The sequence below is a fragment of the Lutjanus erythropterus genome, chromosome 19 (genome assembly GCF_056507025.1).
Source record: "Lutjanus erythropterus isolate fLutEry1 chromosome 19, fLutEry1.hap2, whole genome shotgun sequence".
NCBI classification, from domain to species: Eukaryota; Metazoa; Chordata; class Actinopteri; order Lutjaniformes; family Lutjanidae; genus Lutjanus; species Lutjanus erythropterus.
In genome coordinates, this window is record NC_139335.1 from 16,389,702 (window position 1) to 16,412,349 (window position 22,648).

The following is a 22,648-nucleotide window of genomic DNA, read 5'->3' on the forward strand; positions in this document are numbered from 1 at the left end:
GAAGACGTGGGAGGAAAAGGAGAAAAATACAGAGCAGGTTGGGGGTCATACATGCAAAGAAAAGAAGGGATGAGTTAATGGAGGAGTGTGGGTGGAAAGAATGGGAGCGCAGAGAGGACTCAGCAGGGCGGGACAGTGAATTCTGCCTGGGCTGCAGATGTGAGTGTAGTACAGTACCAGTCTATTCCCATCTGTTCTCATTAGGGCCGCCTTTACTGTGGGATGGAAACCAGCACAGCATATTCTACACAGGTGCGCGCGCACACACACACACACACACACACACAGACAGACACAGAGTGTGTACTCACTGTCACATTTCATCCCTTGGTGGATGAGACCGTACAGCAGCGAGCCACAGTGGTCACAGAAGGTGGGACTGCCGTACGAGTGGATCTTGAACTTGTGCTTGCTTCTGGGGTCCTGGGCAACAAAGAGAGAGATGGGAAATATTAGATATTAATAAACTGATGGCAAGAATGCTGTTTAAAAACATATCTTTATTGTCATTTTAGAGAGAACAGCTATTTGCAGCAAAATTATGCCAGTCAAATCAGATTTGACTTTGGTTTTACCAGTAAGATTTGTGTTGTAATGCTTTTCTTTAACATCTGTGATGTTTTTTCCACACAAAGTATGCTTCCTCCTTACAGTTCAAGTAAAAAATCCCCAGCACACCACAGAGTAGAGGGTGATACAGGAGTGGATTTTCACTCCTGTCCCATCAAACTCCTGCAAAAAAAATACTCCTGTCCTTTCCCAGTCCCAGAGGAACGACTCCCATCCCATCCTGTTCCCCTAAATCTACAGTCCATATGTCAGGCACCAGTTGAGCGGCTACAACAAACCACCAGGGCAGACAAGACAGAATAAAAAGAATTTAAAAAAACAACAGAACAACTAGCATTATTTTCAAAATACAGGGAATAGTGTTTATTCATATTAGAATTTAGTTATAAAAAACTGACCAACTGTTGTTATGATTCCCACTCCTGATGACTGTTTTTTCCTGCCCCGGTCCTGAGTCACTTTGACTCCAGGAAATCGAAGAAAAAGTTTCTAAAACATATCAAATTTTTATTTTCTAAAATACTTTCTAAAAACGAAAGGTAAACTGACTTATTTTTAAACTTCCTTTATAACATGGTGATTCTAATAAACATGAGTGAAATACAATCCTCTTTCTTGAGGTCACAAAGCCTTCAGATAAAATTCAGATGGGACAGTTTGAAGTCAAGAGGAACCTGTTGAGGGGGAACTGTAACAGGAGAAAAGGAAATTGAAAAAAAAAGCTTTATCATAAGTGAAGAACTTTATGTTTCTGTGTTTCTGTTCAAGGGAATATAAATGGACCTTTTTTTCAACATCATTCTACTGCTGAATGTCTCCCCCAGAGATTAATGGAATAAATGATTGTAAAGACCATCAAAACATAATCAACACACCAAACAGCACCTCGCTTTAACTTCTGTACGCAGTAGTTGAGTTTTAGCTGTATGCAAATCACACGACGAACAATCTGCATTGTATCCCTCGTGTCGTCAGTGGACGTCACTGATGCAAAGAAAGAAAGAAACATCCAGATGGAGAGGAAATGTCAGGCTGGTATCGGTGCGTGGGAATGTGTAAGGTTCGAGTGTTTTCGTGCTTTCGTGCTTTCGTGTCAGTTCTCTCCATCTTGTCATCCTGGAAGCCTTCCCAGCATCCTCCCCGTTTTAGTCTTCAAATGTTATTAATGCACAAATACACACCGTACAGTGATTGTGTGGTGCCAGGAGCAGCGTAACTGAGCAACTGTTTATCTTGGCCTGAACATCTGGCACTGAGGCTGAGTAAAAATCGAGCTAATGAGCAATTGGGGATTGATGCTCTGATAGATTTCCAAGAAATCTCATTATAATGGAAAGCATAAAAAAATTTAATGTTCTCTGCAACACATACAGTATCCATGTATAGATATGTGCAGCGGGATCTGTTTATCAGCATGACCAAGTTTAATTTGTTGGAAATCGATTAATATCTTCTCCAGTCAGTATTGTGATAGCTGAGGTTAGCTAATTTCTACAATCACCACAAAACAAACATGGCTGTAATTAAAGCCCTGCAAATGAGGGTGGGTAAACCCCCATCAGCGTCGCCTCCATCACGCTGAAATGTGTCAGAATGGCTGCATGTGTAATTATACAGGCCACTGACTGAGTAAGTGGGCCCACATAGTTGAAAAATGCCTTTTTTTTCCCACAAACAAGCTAAATCAAGCAAAAGACGTGACGACAGAAGGGGAAGGAGAGGGAGACGGCAACAGAGAGACGTCTGTATATGGAAGAGGAGGGTGTCGTTGAGTGGTTAGAGTGTGATTGGCAGGGGAGTGAGTCAGTGGTGTGAGGGTCCCGGAAAACTCTAATTAGTATGTTCTCCTTTTGGTAAGCTCGCCTATTTTTGCTCCTTTCCCCCGGCCTTTCTTGGAGGCTTTTCTTGAGAAAAAACAAAACAAAACAAAACAAAAAAAAAACAGATGGCATCATGGTCAAGCCCCTCGTGTCCTGAGTCTGCTCTCCTGGGGTCTCCCTCCTTCTGCAAACCATTTTCGCCTCCTCACTGCATGAACACCCACTCTTTTGAACATTTCAATTGTGGGAACACAGAATTTATCTTAAAAGAGAGGGAACAACAGACACCAGGGACTCAGGCAGCAACAGAGATACTATCTCCCCGCTCTCTATTTCTTTCTCCTTCTTTGACTTTATCTCCATCTCCCGCACTCCCTTCCCCTCCAAGTCTCTAGAGAGCAAGCCCTGGACGGTTCTCACTCTTATGGCAAGCCTCTCTCATCTCCCTTATATGTTTCCCTTCTTTTATTCTGTTGTCATTGTCTCTTTGTCCGTGCTCCCCCTCCTCCATGGGTAAAATTAAAATGGCAGGGTTTCCACTCACAGTCATCCTGAGCCTCAGTGCAGCCCGTTGCTCAAAGAGGCTGGGTGTGAAGACATAATCTGTTCAGTGCCCTGGGCCTCTGCATGTCTGTGTGTGTGTGTGTGTGTGTGAGCGAGTGTGTATGTGTGTGCATGTCTGCATGCATGCATGCATTTATTCCCCCCTTTAGGCCATCTCAGAGCTTTGTGGTGGTGCAAAAAGCCGGAAAAGCGCAGATGCCCAAAACTGAACAACTGCTCAGATGCACACAAAAAACCCTCCTTTGTCTCTCCATCTCACCTCTTCTAACCCAAAATTATCTGTGTCCTTTCTCTCAAAGCATCAAGAAATTATGAAATACAAAAACAACAACAACAACAACAGACAGTCCAGCCTCCAAAATACCAATTCACTCAAACCAAAGCCAGGTTTCTTTAAGGAGGGAATAACTGCAGGCCCATAGTGGTGATCTGCACTGGACACAAGTTTCTCTTTCTTTGAAGCATTATCAGTAATTTAAAAAGGGTTTCTCTTTGTGTTTGCAAGGCCCCAGATAAAGTAGAGGCATGATTTATGAATTGTATTTATTACTATGCATGCTCAGTGCACTCAGTAGTGTGCAAATCTCTGCCAGGATTAGTGACTATATTTTAATTACATATATTTTCTCAGTAACTGTAACAGATTCAAGATTACATATTAAATTTATTTTGTAATGTACTAACATGTGACTAGTTACATGTAAGTCACTACTTTCCAGCATAATTTTATCAAAATTAATGTATGAAATTATGGCCATAAAAATGTTTTGTGAGGTTACAATGACCTTGACCTTTGACCGCCAAAATCTAAGCAGTTTGAATCTTGTGTGTCAAAGTGAACATTTCTACCAAGTTTGAAGAAATTCCCTCAAGGTGTTCTTGGAATATTGTGTTCACAAGAATGAGATGACCCAAAGGCATAATCGCTCCAGCCATGACTTGTGGAGGTATACAAAAAAAGGTTTTTCAAAAATTGTGTATCACAGAGGTCTTACAGTCATGAATGTGCACAAAAACAGGCTGATGGGTCCAGTCGACAAGAGACTCAACATAAAGGCAGTAAGTTGAACCAGTTCCTTGTTCTGATTCCGTATCAAACAGAATAAAATGCATTATATTTAAATGTACAAACACTTGAAGAGGCAGCACTCTTGGCAGCTTTCATTACGGCCCACGCTGCCACATCATAATCAAGTGAAGACACAGTTGTTGATGTTTTATATTTCTTTCCATGTTGCTTGATGTTAGGATGGAGCACAACGCCAGAAATGTCCTACAGAAACACTGTCATGATGGCATTTAGAGTTGTCACGACACCAGAATTTTAAACTTTGACAACATACTACAGAAATATATATTCTATACCTCTTTTGATACCATAGCAAAAAGAAAAAAAAGGTTCTAGGCACACAAAATGGACTAGGCACAAGCTTAGAAGGTATAATGCGATTGCTTGGGTGTGTACACTCATGTGTGTAGACCACCTTGGAAGATCCACCTTGAAAAACCTTTTTTAAAGCCTCCATGCCAGTGAAAGACATGGCCAGAGGCCTGATGTTTTTGGGTCACCCCATTCTTATGAACGCAATATGTCAAGAATGCCTTGAGGGAATTTCTTTAAACTTGGCGCAAATGTCCACTTGGATTTGAACAGAATAATCTGACAAGACTTTTGTAGTCAAAGGTCAAACGTCACCGTGGCCTCATATCCATCTTGTTCTCGTGAACTTGATATCTCAGGTAGGAAAGAATCTCTTCAAACTTGGCACAAACATTCACTTAAGGACTGAAGAATGAACTTCTTTGAATTTGATTGTCAGAGTTCAAAGGTCACTGTGGCCTCATGTCCATCCCACTCTCAGGAAAGCTTGGAGAGAATTTTTTCACATGTGGCACAAACATGCAATTGGATTTGAAAATGACATACTTAGGTTTTAGTGGTTTTGGGACCTGACAAGGCAAGTTTTTGGCCATAACTTCAGAATACACCTGCTAATTATGACAAAATTTCACACAAATGTCTAATAGGATGATAGCAGTGCTGGAGAGTAACTTGTAGTTGTAATCTATTACAAATATCAGGTGGAACATATAAGACTGAACTGAAGAGGGGTCTCAGATCTTCAGTAGCTTCAGTACTTTGATACTATAATTAATGGATGTTTCATCATTTTAAACGTGATATTGAGAAACTAAGTAAATATCTTCACACAGAGAACATGGCTTAAAAGCCCTTTTGGACTCCTGGGACTGGTGACATTATTCAGTAATCCATCCATGGGTGAAATGCCTGTGAGCTGAGAGAAGACTGAAGTAAACTAATCTTTGCTTTTTTTCTTGTCAGTTCACTTAAATGCACATGCAAACATGCATGCACACATAAAACACCACAGAGCTCTCCCTTTACGTTTGTTCCAGGTGATCCGTTTATCTCCTATGCAGTCTTTACTGTTGTTGAAGCTACGTCTGTTACAAGAATCATGAATACATGACTCACAAATCATCAACAGACCGCCAAACGTGTAAGGTCCAAAACAAGTTAGTCATGGAGCTGAAGCACAAGCAAAAATAAATGAAATACGAACATCTGAAAGGGGAGTGAAATTGAATTTCTAACCAGCTTGATAAGCCTGTGCCTATCAAACATCCTCTCAGCCATTTAAATACTGGACGTCATGCTGTGCTGGGTAAAGATGCTGGCGGACAAACGGTCGACGCTAACAGACAGAGCTGCTGAGGCGAAACCAGGGGGGAAGTCGGATCCAGTGAGGCGAGATGATGCTGCTGCCGAACTCCTCGGAGCGTAACGAGGGCCATATCAGGCAGAAGATCAGGAAGAAGTCGATGATGAGAGCGGAGTGACAATAAGTCAAAAGCGGGTCTTTGCTAATTATAGTCAGGCATTGACAGGTCCACCAGAGGTAACGATATCTAATTACTAATTGGAAATTATCGCTGTTAAAAGTGAAGAGGGGGAGTGAAGAGGCCGATGGGAGTCGCGTCTTTGGTTAATTGGTTAACAGGCGACTCTTCAGAGCTCCACCTCTGCTTCATACACACTGGATAGAAAACTACAAAGACAAAGTGACCAGAGGACCTTACAGTCCTGCCTACTGAAGAGTCACTTAGCAACACAGTGAATTTCTCCACAGCTGCTGGAAAAGAAAAAAGGAGAATTTGGGTGCAGTAAAATCCCACTTTAACACCAGTATGGAATCACTGGCACTTTTTATGTGGATGTCCAGTCAGTGCTGATGGTTAATGTAGTCAATTAAAGCAGTAAATCCCTCAGTGTGTGCTATATTGACAATGCATCCAGTGATATTTCTGGATGCAGGAAGAACTGCAGGTTATTTCAGCTTGGATTCCTGGTCTCTACCTCTAAAACTTCTATGTCAAAATTTCAGAATTTAAACCCCAAATCCTCACCATAAGAATTTAGACTAAACAAACTGACAGCTTGGAGAGCTGATTGGGTTTAGTGATTTGATTCAGCGAAGCTCCAACAGGGAATTTTTCTCCGTTTGTTGTTTTACCAAACAGTCAGTGGAACTATTTATGCACAACACAAACACACACTGGTTAATAGCAAAATGGTCCCCAGACAACACTGTGAAGAATTAAATTTTCAACAAACAGAAAAAACTACAATTAAATTAAAATACCTCAATCATACTGTGTGTGTGTGTGTGTGTGTGTGTGTGTGTGTGTGTGTGTGTGTGTGTGTGTGTGTGTGTGTGTGTGTGTGTGTGTGTTGGGATCAGGGGCTCGGGGGGAACAAAGAGAACAACTGTACAGTTGCTATGGTGATAATGGGTTAGTGAAAACTCAGTGATAGATTGAAAATCAGCGGAGAGAAAGCAAACAGTAGAACGAAGGAGGAAAACAAGTAGAGAGTGACTCACTCCGTGGCTTAATGAAATTAAGTGTGTGCATGTTCTTCATGCATTCACATGAAAGGCAGAAGCATCACAACTGAGCAGGAAGTCCAAACAGAAGAAAACTGATGAAGAAATGAACGCCACGGAGCAATCTCATGTGAAGATGAAATGTTCTCTTTCCTCAAGGCTGGAGCTCGGCTGCTCGGTTGAAAGAAGAGACGGAGCAGGGATGTTTATAGCCGAGGGGATTCTCGTTATTCCCTCGTGGTTGCGTGAGCCCACAACAACTAGTGCTGTCGGGCTCGTCCAAACACACACTGCCCACAGCCTTGACTGAGCGGGAACAGTCTGACCAGCAGTGGTGAAGGGCAAACATGGCCTAGTGCACTCAATGACCGCTTGAAAAAGAGGGTGCCTGCATGTGTGTGTGCATCTGTCTGTCAGAGGGGACACAATGGTATCACTTTTTTCAGACCGAGCACGATTTTTAGTATTTTAAGGCCTTTAATGTCTTTACAGGTCTTACAGTGACCTTAAAAACATGTCTTTTCTTTAATTGGATGTTCCTCGCTATCTTAATTGCTGATGTTGTTAGTTAGTTTACTAAATTTGTGTTCCTTATTTAGAGGTGGATAAGTGCAACCATTCTGTACTCAAGTAAAAGTTCAGATACCTGTGTGGAAAAAGACAAAAAAAGTAGTGATTCAACTTCATCACTCAAGTAAAAGTGAAAAAGTACAGGCTCTAAAATGAACTTAAAGTATAAAAGTAAAATGCCCTCTGAAGGACTTTTCTAAGCTCACTTTTTCTCCCTTGATATGTCTTCTTTGTCTTGGTATGTCTTTTATATAGCTTTTAGTGGTAAATCTTTTTCATCTTGTTGTTTTGTGCCTTGTTACGTCTTATGTGTCATTTTTTTTTTGTCAGATCATTTTTGTCTTGTTACGTGTTTTCATCTTGTGCACTTACGGCATTTTCCTTTGTCTTTGGATGAATTAGCCAAGGTATTCAACTAGTTTACGCCTAGGGGGGCTTACAGGACAGCAGCTGCAGGTTTGAAGGTCAGGATTAGTGTTTTAGTCCACAGTCCACTGCTCAGTTATCATTATAAGGTGAACTATTCCCTTAAGTTGGACAGTACTTTACTGTGGATGATGCCGAGGGCAATGAGTGTCTCACTGATAATGATGGTGCAATCACGGAAAGGGTAAGCATTAGCAAACTGCTTGACCTCTCTGTCTGAAGCCGTTATCAAATTGCTTGTGTTGAGCGGCTACTTTTCACGATGTGATATCAGGTGTGGTGGTACTGGAGTAGTTTTATGAGTATGAGTCCCTGGGTACAGTATTGGGCCAATCGTTGCTGGTATCGCTGCATCCATGTCAGTATGACCGAGACAAAGCTAGAGAGAGATTTGTGTTTGTAAGCAGCTGAATGAAGACAGAGAGATACAAACGTTATTGAAATGATGAAATTATAGCGTGAAAGTAGAGACTTTTCTGGTGAACAATGGATCTGGAGACAAACAAAGATATGGATGGATGTCAGTGACAAGCCTCAGTTGTGTGTGTGTTTGTGTATGTGTGTGTGTGTCTGTGGGTGTGCAGGTGGGTGGCATCAAAGCCGCCAGCCAGCCACTGTGGGCCTCACTGAACAGGCTCATGTCCACAGTGTGGAGACAATCTCTGTCAATCACATAGAGGGAGGACTGACAGTTTCACCTGCCAAACCTGCTGGCATCACTGTGGATATGTATGTGATGCTTTGCTGACAGATAGAAAGAAAACATCTCTGGGTATTTATTCCTAATATTTAGCTACTTCAATAAATTATAATATGGTGAGAAAATGCTGAAAATTGCAGGCTTTAGAGGCAAGAAGCAACATAACAGATATTTCACGCACAATGACCTGAATCCACAGATGTATTATAAGATACTGGACTCAAAGATGTCCAGTCACTTGAATGGGAATTGCTCGCTGAGCACATAAGCCAAAAAAAGTTTTCTAGCTTCCCCATTGTGTGGCCCACTACACATGAACATTAAAAGTTTTCCACTTTACATTGGGATGACTTCACGCACATAAAACTTCATGCATATAAAACAGAATTGTCAGAGTGAATCATAAAAGAGTCTAAATGACTACTATAAATAGGGTTGTGTATCATTCGCTTTTGAACTGATGCGGTGCGGTACGGATACTGACACCTGGGATTTGGTACCAGTCCCCAATGGTACCTTTTTTCAGTATTTCACTCTCAAATTGTAATTTCAATTGTTACAAAATGATGTAAATTTCAACATTAGCATTTATTTAGAATATTTAATTATTTATTTAGAGAGTTTTGCAGACCTGCAGCCTGTCAGTCTGTAACTGGGACAACAATGTTGTTCATGTCGCAGAGGAAGCACGCGTGATTTCCTTTCTGTGATGCTGTTGTTGTTGTTACCAGAGCTATGCTTGCATACTGTAATATTTCCCCATTAATAGTCTGTAATTCAAGCATATTGGTTTCATACTAAGGTTTTGGGCATACTAATAAATCTTACACTCTGTTGTGGTGTACTACTATCATGTTGGTAACGAGTTTCAGGTCCTCAAAAGATTTTTTTTCAGTAACAGCTCAAGTTCTCTGATGCCAAATAGACAAATGATGGCCCGTCTACACACAAACACACACTGAACTACTCAAATACAGACCCTGGCAACCAGCCGAGGCCCGGGGTGGAAATTGGCCTCGCACAATCAATCGTGTCACTTGTAGGAACTAATCAGTCTTTTGACACTGATAAAAACAATAATGAAGCTGTGAGCCAGTGGAAAAGAAAAGAAGACAGAAGACAGAGGGCGGAAGGGCTGACACGCGATACATCAACAGCAGCAGACGCAAGGAGGGCAAGAAAAACACAGATAACAGAAAAAGCTTGTCAAAAGTCAAAGAAGGCTGATGTAAAAAACAGCATAATGACCTGCTCATTATCATGTCATCTCTATTATCTCTCTGCAGCAAACACTTCACACAACAGACAGAACTTGCAATGACAACAATGACTGTGTGTGTGTGTCTTCAGGCTTGGCAGGGTTACTTTAAAATATATTCCGATATAGTTACTAATTACCTGTTTAAATATGCAGTCAGTAACCTGATCCAAGTGTCACAATATTTAAGTAATGTAACCTGATTGCTTTTGCATGACCTCACTGTTTTGCCTGATATAATATTTCAAGTTTGTTGTTCGTTTTATTGATTGTCTGTGTTTTCTGAAGCTAACGGTAGCTGTCGGTCTTAGCTGCGAATGTTCTTTAAATTAGATGCTTTTCTGATTTTAAGACAAAATAACGGTGGAATTTTGCCCTAAGGAGCTGAATCCTGTAATGTTGTGTTGTATTCTAACTACATAGTCCTGTTACGTGTGATCCATTACCCCCCAAGCCTGGTTGTCTTTAACTGTGGCTGTTAAGGGAGAAACTGGCACTTGTATTTACTATCCATCACTGATTGAATTAGCGGGATGACATTTCTCTGTCCCTCTCTCTCCACCTGCAGCAGCCTGTCAGTGTTTAATGGGCCGCTGCGTTCAGACTGTCCCACTATAGCCTCATTATGTACAAGACAGATTTATAGCCTGTAAATCAGGCAGCAAACACAAACACGGAGCTGATACTAACGGAGGCATGAAACAAGCATTAGCTGTGAGATTGTTTCATGCGCATTTGGTTTTTGTTTAAATATTAGTCTGTTTTTAAGCTCGCTGATGTTACACGAAGTGATGTGTGTGTCCGTGGCCAGCCTCTTCTCTTGGCAGCAAACGCATGTCTTGTATATCACATCATTTGTTGTGTGCCTCCTCTGATTGTACGCCTTTCTAGTCTTGTTAGTGAATTAAACATCAAAAGGCATTAGGATATCAAACACGCCACTCACATGCATGCAAATACGCCTCACATGCACACACACACACACACGCAGACGCAGACGCACAGGATATGAATGAGCTCATTAGAGAGAAATGATGCAGAGAGTCAGCGATCTCCATGTGAGCTCAGTGGATTAAGAGATTCAGCGATTTTTGATGATAAGATGAGAAGTCGATTATGGAGATGATGCTGTATGTACCAGCTAAGAAGAAGTTTTTCTCTTGGGTAGAGTGATATGACTTGAAACACATAGTACTGTGCAACAGTTGATACCAAATTATACTGTCATAGAGAGTACAAACAGCGGAGGCGGAGGAAGTGCTCAGATTCTTAAAGTGAAAGTAGTCCTACTACTGTAGTACAACACAAAAGCAGTAGTAGTCATAAAAGACTCTGTACAGAGCCATAAATTGCTTAGCGTCCTCCATCGGTAGTTCTACTGCTTCTCCAGACTGGGGTGTGTGTCAACTGACATCTACTGTAGGTAATAAACTGAGTATTGATTAAGTACCTCGGACAAACCTCCTTCAGAAAACCCAAAGTATCCCTTTAACGAGAGAGGACCGAAGAAAAAACAGAGTTCTGACGCACAGATATCTGTTTTCTACAAGTGAAGTGTTCTGTTGATGGTAAACAAATGAATAAATATTGGATCATTAAGGGGTAAAGTATGAGACTACTTTATAAACATGGTGTGGGTGGTTATGTACTGTCTTATTAGATTATACATTCATGCTAAAGCTCACTGATTTAAGCTGTAAATATATAATTTGTTATTAAGTGGGTGTTTTAGTGTTACAAGGTTGATGACATTTCTGAGAAATTATGAATAATTTAACCTTTTTTTTTTTTTGCCTTGAACAGTTATTTAAAGGAAAAGTTTAGAGGAGAAATTGTCTCTCATGGATCTCACGGACATCTGACATGTGACAAGTTTGGAAGACACTGGTTAAAGATCTGATGATGCTTTGTATTTTAAATGCTTTTTATAGATATATGATGTAATTTTTTAAATCTGAAAAATAACTATTAGCTATATCTGTAACACAAATGTAGTGATACAGTATTTTACGGGAAGTGTGATGGAGTAGAAGTGTAAGATAGTTGATAGTTGAGTTGTGAAAAAAAAGTTTCCTGACCAATAATCTTTTATTGAGATGATTTACTTTTCCTCTTTTAAAAACAGAGAAAAACAAAGGACTGTATTTCAATAAATACATTTATTACAGTGAAAGTGAATAATGGTTAATAATTAATTTAATGTTTTCAATTCCAACCAAATAATGACAAACTGGGTTTACAGCTCACTGTGAACAACTTTTGAAAGACTGATTTCTTTTGGTTTCTAAAACTCAAAGATTCATGTTTATCTTAAGATGAAAAATAAATCATCTCAATAAAAGATTATAGGTCAGCAAAACTTTCAGTTTCAGCTTATTTTTGAGTTTGACTGAAGTCAGTTGCCTTGAAATTCTGAGTTTTCTCAACAGTAAAATTTGTACTTAAGTACCTAAATAAATATATTTAGCTACTTTCCACTGCTGGCAGTGAAATCAAACCGAGCAGACACAGGTGTGGAGCCCTTAATCCTTCCCTGTCGCGCTCTAATTAACAGCAGAGGCGAGATCCTGTGTTCAGATGCATTGACACTACCCGTCTGAACACCTCACAACCTTTTATCACAACCCAACTTTCATCATCAAACACAGCATTTAATTAGACTGAGGAGGATATGAGGCTTCCTTTTATATGCCTGCGCGTGTGAATGTGTGTGGGCCTCTGTCTGCAGCTCAGCCTTTGTTGCTGTATTCACACAGGGGCCAAACGGGGGGCTTTCAACCTGTGAGAGTATCATCACTTCCTGGGTGCTCTGCCACCTGACTGGAGGTCTGTGCGGCTGCGGTTGTCAGGCTTCATTAAGAGTCACCAGTGGTGATAACTCCATCTCTACTCTGTGGTAATTGAACTAAACGGTTGCAAGAGAGGCTGAGCTGTTCAGAGGATAGTTGACTTTGTCAAGAGGTAGTGGAGAATCCCACTTAGAGTAATAGGAGTCCAGACCCGCCACAAACAGCTACATACAGTATACAAACACCTACAACTCCAGCTTTCACACACACAGAAGCGCACATAAAGTGTGTCCTCTTGTGTAAGACCTGCGATGAACATTCAGCATCAGAAAGACTTGGGAGGTGGCAGTTTTGTCACTTATAACTAACTTATAATTTCTTGTTACGACAGGGAGTACATTTAAGCTGTATTACAAAGTGTGTTTGTGTGTCTGTGTGTTAAAAATATACTCACATGTACAGTAACAGACAGAATTACATGTTGAAAATCATTTCTGTTTTATTAAAACAAACAGTTTATCGAGCTTAAGAAGAAGAGTTCTCTTAACACACATAGCAGGGGTCTGTAACCTTTACTTTTAAAAGCCTAAAGAAAAATAAAGTCTTTCTGGAGCTGCAATTCTTAAATTCTCTATTTTAATTAATTAATTTATTGAATGATTTATTCACTAAGGGGGAATTTGGCATCCAGGGAGACTTAAGTTAAACTGAGGAAAGGGTGCTGAGACACAGACATAGGCTACCATTTTACTTGGCAAAATATTAAAACTTAATGTATGTATATCTCTTTCAAAAAAAAATGTGATGTGGTTCTGGTTCTGTAATTTGGATATTTAACTTGGCCATACTGCAATTTTGAAAATGAAAATTGTGCAGCCCTGCTCAGTAATGATCAGGGGAAATGTCTGTATATTTTACCTATGAGGTGTATGATACCCTTTTACTGAACATAATAAAAACATGATCTTTGAAACAATTATTGATATTTATTGAATAAAAACATCATCTCTGTGAAGGAACTGTTGTCTTTGATTGACGTCTCTTTCCTGTCATGATGGGCCTCAAGCGTACAAAGGCTGCCTCCAGGAAGAAGAAAATGCCTGGATCTTTCAAATGTTCACAGACGTTTGTTCCCTTTCGTATCAAACGATTATAGCTGCTGTAATGTTACTGTGCACTTGTCACGTGAAGTTGCAGGGCTTTTTTTCCCCTTCCGACAATGATAATCCTGAATCTGATCAGCATTTCTTGCTTTATTGTTGACATCTACCCAGTGCATGCTGTTCGTTTCTCATTTAGAAGCTTTAATCTTTCAAAAGTGTTTTAATTGATCTGCATATGAAGCTTAGTGCAAAGTTAAATGTGTAAAGAGATAAGATGGAGCCTCTGTTAATGTTTTCCTCACACGTGTGTTAATTGACCTTGATGTGAAGCAAATGAAGTGCATAATGATATAACACTAGTTTCTAAAGCGATAATACGAAGCCCTCGCTTCTCGTAAAAAAAATTAAAAAAAAAAGTAGTGGTGGCCATATTTCATACTGCCTCTTCTAATTGGTTATGAGGGAAACACTGTATACACACTCCTGTTTTCATTATATTACATAATATGTGAACTGTGCTGACCTAAAAGCTGCAAAAGAGGACTTGTGACCAGATGATTACAGGCTCCATCCCTGGACCAGCAGAATAAATCTGGATAGAGAAGAAGCAGCCTCATATGGTGCCTTTGAGCCAGACCCCTGACCCTTTAACCCCCATCTGCTCCAGTGGAGCCGCAGAGGCCATCAGATTCGAATGTGGTTGAACTGGGAAGAAGAGAACATTGCTCTCAGGGTAAAATTAACAAACGGCAACAGTCAGAGAAGAAATAAGTGACGCAGGTGCCGTATGTCTCAGCGATCCTGCAAAGGATCAGTGTCACTCTTGATTTTTCTCTCTTATCTGAGACTACAAACATGTCCAATTATGAAAACATCACAGTCAGGAATTAACTGAATCTAAAAACACCACATTATGCAGAAAAGGGAAACAACGAGGCGACCTTTAGCGAGCAGGTAGAGCTAAAAATAATGAGGTGAGAAGAAGCCGACATGCAGAGAATAATTGCTGGCTAAGAATATCCATAAAGTGTTCATTCTCACTTTTCCTGTTTGTGGTCGACACTTCCATCTCAGTTCAACAGTGAATAATTATACAGATTGTTGCAACTGTACGTACAAAGGATGATTTTCACATGGGGCAGTTTTACAAGGACGCAAGCCAACTATTACCATACAGTTAGAAAAGTTTAAAAAAAAGACACAACAACAAAACTTTCCAGGTCATCTATCACCTGCCTTCCCAGAGTGCTTTGTAACAGTCCCCATTTCCCCCCCACTGTGTTTATTAAAGCTTTGACTTACAAGGGAACTGGACAACTGGCTTTAACATGCCTGCACGTTAATCACTGCGACATCGCCACGGAAACCAAGGAGGACAGGCCCCAGGAGGCCATCTCTTTTGCACGGAAACTATATTTAACCAATGCACAACATAAACACTGAAGGAAAGGTGCACTTGCAAAACTACAGCTGTAAAAAGAGCAGTCATGTGCACACACAGGACTATTTTCCATAGAGACAACAAAACTAAAATAATAAGAGCACTGTATTATTTCTATCAATCAAAGTCACGTGACATGTTTATGTTGCGGTTTAGTTTCCTTTAAGAGCTAAGTTAAACTCTGGATCAGTTGCTTTAGTAACATATCCTGCTTGCTGGCAGGTTTTCTTCAACAAATCCTGAGTTTCTCTCTTTCTCTTCCCTCTTACAGAACCCCACTGTTCCATTTTCCTCACTGATTCAGTCTGTATCAATGAACGCATTAATTTGCGGAGGTTTACTGTTTTTTTAGTCCTTTGTCTGAGTAGTTCTTTAGTTGCTTTTTACACTGTGACCCACAGGTGACAGTTTGTTCAAGCAGTTCCACTGCAATGTTTACTGCACTAAAGTGTAAATTTTAAATCAGTGCAAAGCCTGCAGCATTTTTCATTGTGTCCGTTGCATTTTTTTCGAGTTGCCAAGAGCTGAACAGTATACGACTTGGGGTCAAATGCTGCACTTGTCAGTGTCCACCACTGTCCAATCACAGTGAAGGCAGGGTGGGACAAACAGGCTGCCACAACTGTGTGCTGCTCATATCCCTTGAACTGTGCTCCATCTAAACACAGCTCTTGAACCAAACAATGAAGCTCACCGAGATGTTTCCTTGCCCACAAAATGTCAGGAACCTACACACACCAGTGGGTCCTATGTGAGTCAGCCTTCCCTTCATCCAGAGCAACAGTCAAAGCAAATAGGCTACTCTACCCCGGGGCTGCAGTTTTACATTCCCACCTGAGTGTTTTCAAAAGAGTGCCTGTTGTTTTAAACCAGGAAGAAACACTTTGGTGCACAGAGGGCCTAACATCTCAGGGTTCATCCACTCAGTGTTCAAAGTCAGGGTCAGAGTTTGTAAAACCTGCTGTCAGGAATACCCCACTCAGCTGGGAGTAACATTACACAATCTGCTATGACGCATGAGCCTGTGTGTGCATGTGCCTATAGCGGTGAAAACATCGTTAAGCTCCTGATACTTTACACATCCTTCAAATTACGATCAGCACCCGCAGGATTTGATAACGATCATCTGCGTGATAAATCCTTCATCTTCTGTGTTGATGAGCACAGCTTCACATATTTGTAGTCTGTGTTGCGTCAACAAGCAAAAACAAACCCAGGAAATTGCAGAACGCATATCCAGCCTATAGAAGAGATAGATAGCTAAAGCCCATATCAGCATGGGATGTAATTACACACATGGTAATCCTCACCAGCCATCTGTGACATTAATGTATGTGGAGGATGTATGGGATGGTATGGACATGTTAATTTCACTTTGTGCAATCATTATTTTGAGTACAGCAGTAACAACATACTCACTCTGTTTACAATGTCAATACATAACATATATTACTCCTGTTGTGTTTGTGCAGGAGAGTGTTAATATAGACTGGTTCACCTACTATATATTTATCATATATCATTTATCATTTTCTCACATTGCAGCATTTTTGTTGCCGAGTTTTTAGTGAGTCCCATCAAGTGTCAGTCAACTGTTGCCATGGGAGGCTTCAGTCTTAGACAGTTTCCATAAATATATACAAAAACATTTTTATGTCCTTTTGAAAAGTGGAAAAACTGCACGACGGCTGTAGCATCCTAAAATTTCAGCTCCACTTTAAGGTGTGCGTGTCATCTAAATACGTAAACAGATATTCCGGTGTCCTCTGTCCTTCTGCTGGATGCCTCTGTGTGTGTGTGTGTGATGTGATGTGTCCTAAACCATCTGACATTCAGGCTGTGTGTGTGTGTGTGTGTGTGTGTGTGTTTACATCTATCTTGCATGCACTAGCATGTGTGTGTGGATTATGTCAGATGCCCTGTAGCTGGCAGAGAAACCATTCTGGCCCCTGATGTTTCTGTCCGGCGTCCAAATAGCAGGCGATTACTGCTGTGCCACTTGATTGTGTGTGTGTGTGTGGATGCAAACGTGTATCCCTTCACTATTTACATCTCTGCAATTACATAAGCAACACAGCTGCTCTCTGCCTCTTGTTTTTTTTCAGTACAAGTGCTGAATATGCAGCTTTCCTCCTGTCAGTTTATAATATTCACCTCCTCCATCCAGCTAAAAGCCCCTATGGTACTTGTTGACTGGAGGCTTTCAGAAGAGTTACGCAGCATTAGGATGAAGCCAAAAGATCAACAGCTGGCCTAACAGTGGGCTGCTAATCCAAAAGGTGTTAGTGATATGGGAACATCCTCATATGGCTTATCCATACGTACTATACTCTCATGATTAGACAGAAGGACATGTCACTGATGATATGAGAGTGTGTGGGTCTTAGATAAGATGAACCTCTGACCTGCAGCTGTACAATTCACTAAAGATGAGCATATATGGCTTCAGTGTGCCAATACTTTTAATCCTCCTGCCTCAAGTGTGTCTGTTACTGTGGCTACATGTGACCGGTCACAGCCATTAAAGGGATAGTTCGGATTATTTGAAGAGGGCTTGTATGAGGTACTTATGGATAGTCAGTGTATTCGCTGCAGTAGATGGTGGGTGGGCACGCCCCCTGTTCAGAGAGGCAGAGAGGCGGATCAGCACAGAAGCTAAGCAATGAACTCCTGTGGACATGGTCAGCAACAAAAGGTATTTTAGACACTTTAAAAAGTTCAACCTACAAAAACTTAATATTGGTTCAAGTGTGTGCTAGATTTAGAATATTTTCACCTCTCCACTTTGTCATCATACAGCCTTTTCTGATGGGAAACCATCGTTAAACCGCATGTCCATGTCTCCATACCAACTAAACTCCATACACACAACCAGTAATTTTACCTTGCAGAAAACAGGAGTTGTTTGTCTACCACTGCCTTAATCTGTCAGTTTGATTGTGTTATTGTGTGACTTTGGTGAATCCAAACTATCTTTTTAAATCACCAAAGTCACACAATAACACAAACGTACTAACAGATCGAGGCAACAACTCCAGTCCACTGCGAGGTAAAATGATTGTTTTGCTGATGGAGTTTGGTTGGTTTGGAGAGAGTGGTATTCAGTAAATATGACAGCGGCAAACAAAGGCTGCCTATCAGCAAGGTAAAATGCTAAACAGATTTTCAGTGCCATTAACAGATAACAGTGGTTATCCCACATTAACAACAAGGAAACAAGCTAACTCCCGTCTGTCCATCAGATCACACTGTAAACCTTATCACCTTTGGACTGTACTCTGTTGTCAAACTGGCCTTATTACATTTAACAACATCTTTATGACAAGTCAAAATGGTAGCACTTTAGCTGAAGTCCAGGATATTATTCATGATGCTGTTGCAGAAGCATTTGACAATGTTATAAGACTTAATGACATCTTTATGACAACTCTGCACCACTTTAATTGAGTCTAAGGAAAACATTCACAACACACTGATAATAGTCTCATGACAGCCACAGCAGTGTCAAAACCAACCACATATGACAGTTTAATGTTATGTTAAAACATAAACCTAAAAAGTTACTTAAAGTCTGATAATGTCACATTATCTTAAAAAAGACATATTTGTCTTGTACTGAAAGGAGCGATTGTGCATCTATAAATACTGTACTGCAGTCCAGATAGCAAGTTGGAGCCAAAAAGAGAATATAAACTTGGTTGAAATCCTATTTAATATATGATCTACTTTTGAAGCAAGTTGTTTTCCCCTTTCCCTCCTCCTGAGACTGGAGGAAGCTCAGGCAGGAACACTTCTCACTCTGAAATTGCTCAATTTTACAGTTATGAACATCTACTCCTTCTAAAAGATTATTAAGGATTTCTTACGACTCATAAAGAGACACTTACTAATTTCAGCAAACATTCAGCATTAATTTGAAGTTTAATCAGTTATGAAACTGATGAAAAATAACTCAAGTTATAGGCTTACAGAGGATCATTTTAATTGAGTGTTATGTTCTTAATCTGATTAAATACTATTCTATGATTTACTGTAATAAATCAATTACAGATTTACCCTTACGACAACAGTCATAAACATTCATAAAGGCTCCTCTAGGTTCATGAAAGTGTCATGACAGTCTTATGCACACCCCTTCCAATAAAGTGTTGCCCATTAATTCTTACAATGGCTGTCAAAGTCATAATCACATACAGTCTGCAGTGTAATGATATCAATTTTCCATTATAATATGCAGCCATACTCTGCTCTGACCTTTTGCCTCCATCATCTTAATGAATATTAGAGACTAAAATCCAGTACAACTGTCTGATTCACTGCCTTTGTCGATTTCCCATTAACGATATCCACTCACAGTCCCACGAGGTGCACGAGGCGCTAACCTGCTGTGACATTTAGATGATAAAAAATAATGAGGACATGAGAATGTAGCAGAAATACACATCCTTACATAAGACACCTGACACATAATCAAGAACACTCATGACACAAATGTCCAATTACACACATGACTCGTGTGAATGCGTCAATATTTCTCACATCAGCTTTAATATGGCACGTCCGAACTGATCGATCGTCTGATAAGGTGGCGGTGGCAGCTGACGTGATTGCGTTCGAGACATTTAGAGAATATTAGAGGTTTGGGCTGATCTATTCTTGTCAGGATGGGCGTCTCAGACAGGGCTGACTAATGATCCGACGGGCTCGGCCACTGCAGGAGGGATCAGTGACGGCTTAATGAGGCCATAGGCCTTCTGTGCTTACAGAGATAGAGGCAGAGGGAGGAGGACGGTGTGGTGTGAGACACAGAGAGGAAAAGAGAAGGTAAAATGAGCAGAAAAGAGAGATGCGCTGTAAAACCAGAAGAGAGGAAATGGTGGAGCGAGGGAACAGACAAAGCTAAGGAACAAAACAGAATAACCACCTCTTGGTTGTATGTCTCTGCTATTTACATCCATGTCAATCCAGACTCATATGATGTGTGATAACATCAAAGGAATGTAATAAAAGATATGAGGTGTATGTTTTGGAGAAATGGAAGTTATGACTGTCCTGATAGAGAGCTGAACATTATCCTTTTACAGAGAAGTTCATCATTGAACTTTAAATATAGAATTTTTCAGAAATATTTCTTGCTGGATATTTGTATGAAATTTTGTCATAATTAAAGCATGGATTCTTGAGTTCTGGCAAAAAACATTTAACATTGATCTTGGACCACCAAAATCTAATCAGTTCATCCTTAAATCCAACAGGTCATTTGTGCCAAGTTTGAAGAAACTGTCTCGAGGTGTTCCTGAGATATCCTGTTCTTAAGAATGGGACGGACTAAAGGTCACTGTGATCTTGACCTTTCACAACCAAAATCTAATCAGCTCGTACCAACTCACTTGTACCAAGTCTGCAGGAATCGGATCAAGGCTGTCTTAAGATATCATGTTCATAAGAATGGGACAGTCATGAGGTCACAGTTACCTTGATCTTTGACCACCAAAATCATCCTTCATCATCCTAGGCGGTATATGCATCCTTTAGTCCAACTGGTCATTTGTGCAGAGTTTGAAGAAAGTGGCTCAAGACATGTGTTCGTGAAGAATGGGCCCGACTACAGTCACAGTGACCTTGACCTTTAAACTGTGACCACCGAAACCGAATGAGTTCATCCTTGGGTCCAAATGGATCTTTGTAATGAATTTTTAGAAATTATCAAGGTGTTCATGAGATGTCGGATTCACAAGAATGGGATGGACAGACAGTAGGATGTATGGCAACCTGAAAATGTAATGCCTTCAGCCACAGCTTCGCTGGTGCAGAGGCAGTAACAGACATAAATAAGAGAGAAGGGAGCATGCAGTTAAAATTAATGTATGGTCTAAGGTGTCCCACAGACGTCCTCCCACTCCTGACATGCCTGGGATTCACTGTGTGTGTGTGTGTGTCTGTGGAACATCCCTAACTGCTTGGTGTGTTTAATTATCAAAAAGTGACAAGTCAAGCGGGAGTTTTTTGCCTCCTGTTTGTCCTCCTCTTCCTGTGTTGGTGTGAGATGAGTCACTCCCAGCAGCGTTTAGGAAGGGCCGTCCCTCCTGTCGTCGCTGCTGGAGACGGGAGCATTACTGGGTGTGAGGTAGTTAGGCCTGCATCAGCACGTTCACACCAAGAGACAGTCAGAGAAAGCTGGCAACCAACAGAGCAGGAATAGGATCGAAAGTGTGAGGGAGTGATGAAACATCTTCTATTTTAGCTTAATACCTCAAAACCTATTTTACTGCTGACCGTCTTTAAAACAATGGTTCCCAACCTGGGGGTCAGGATCACAAGATAATTAAAACTATAGGAAACTTTCTCAATTTTCTCAGTTTTGTGGGGTTTCTTGATAAAAATGGAGGTGATGAAAATGCAAATTAATCTAAAAATGGTAAAATGGATGTGAAATCAAAAATAGAGTGATAAATGATCAAGTGATTGGATTAATTTAAAGCTGACTGGATTATCAGTCATGATGTGATGAAATCAGCGATCTACTGCTCATTAACAGGCCAGAGCTACAAGATCAGCCGATCAGTTAGTCAGTGGGTATGGTTTTTGATCAACATCTTGGCTGGAAGTAGCACAAATTGCTTGCTGTCAACAATAAATATTAGTTAGGTGATCAATGACTAGTAGACAATATTATTGACAACTTATCACTCTGTTTCAATTCGCAGTCAATTTCAGTGCTTCCATTATGAATTCATATGCATAAACAATCGCTTCCATTTTTTAAAATAAAGTTCTCCCGAAAACAAAAGCCCACTGCTCCAAAAATACACTCTGGAGTTTGTGCCTTCCTGCCCTACTGCCTGCCAGACTCCATTATCATATTGCTCAATTTAACTGTAACATCCACTCCTTCTAAAATATTACTCATAAACAGACGCTTACTCATTCCTCGAACACTCAGCATTAGTTTGAACTCTAGCAAACGGTCAAACACAAATTGTGGGCCAGGATAAAAATTTCCAAGGAGGACACCGTGGTTTTGGAGAAGTGAGTATTTCAATTGAGCACAACCTTTATGACTTATCGTGGTCATTCTATGATTTATTGCAGTATTATAGATTTCTCCTTTAAATAATAACTGACAGTTTTTGATGAGTCATATCAACATAGTATCAGGTCAAATTTAAATATGTCCAAATACCTTGCTAAGTTCCTAAGATGGTGAACATACATCCCTAGCATCAACATGTTAGCACTGTCATCATGAGCATATTAGCATGCAGAGGTTAGCATCTAGCTCACAGCACGGCCTCATAGAGCTGCAACACTGTAGACTCTGTTTTCCACAGTGGTCTTACTTGCTGATATTAAGTGCTTGGTTTGTGATGCCCTTTGCTCCACTGAGTGATTTAAAATCGCTGAGAAAGACAAAGAGGCTAACCTTGATGGAAATAAAAGCGGTATTTGCTGCATAACAAAAATAAAGGCAACAAACTTTCTTTTGATGAATTACCAAA

At 40.4% G+C, this 22,648-nt stretch overlaps 1 protein-coding gene across 2 annotated transcripts in view; it reads right to left on the bottom strand.

Moving 5' to 3' along the window:
* Nucleotides 1-22,648, bottom strand: part of prkcab (protein kinase C, alpha, b) — a 132,064-nt gene that overhangs the window by 40,965 nt on the left and 68,451 nt on the right. For both annotated transcript variants that reach the window (XM_084743486.1, XM_084743487.1), the window contains exon 4: nt 312-423. In XM_084743486.1, the coding sequence (XP_084599612.1) occupies nt 312-423 (112 nt within the window). The remainder of the gene's footprint in view (nt 1-311; nt 424-22,648) is intronic.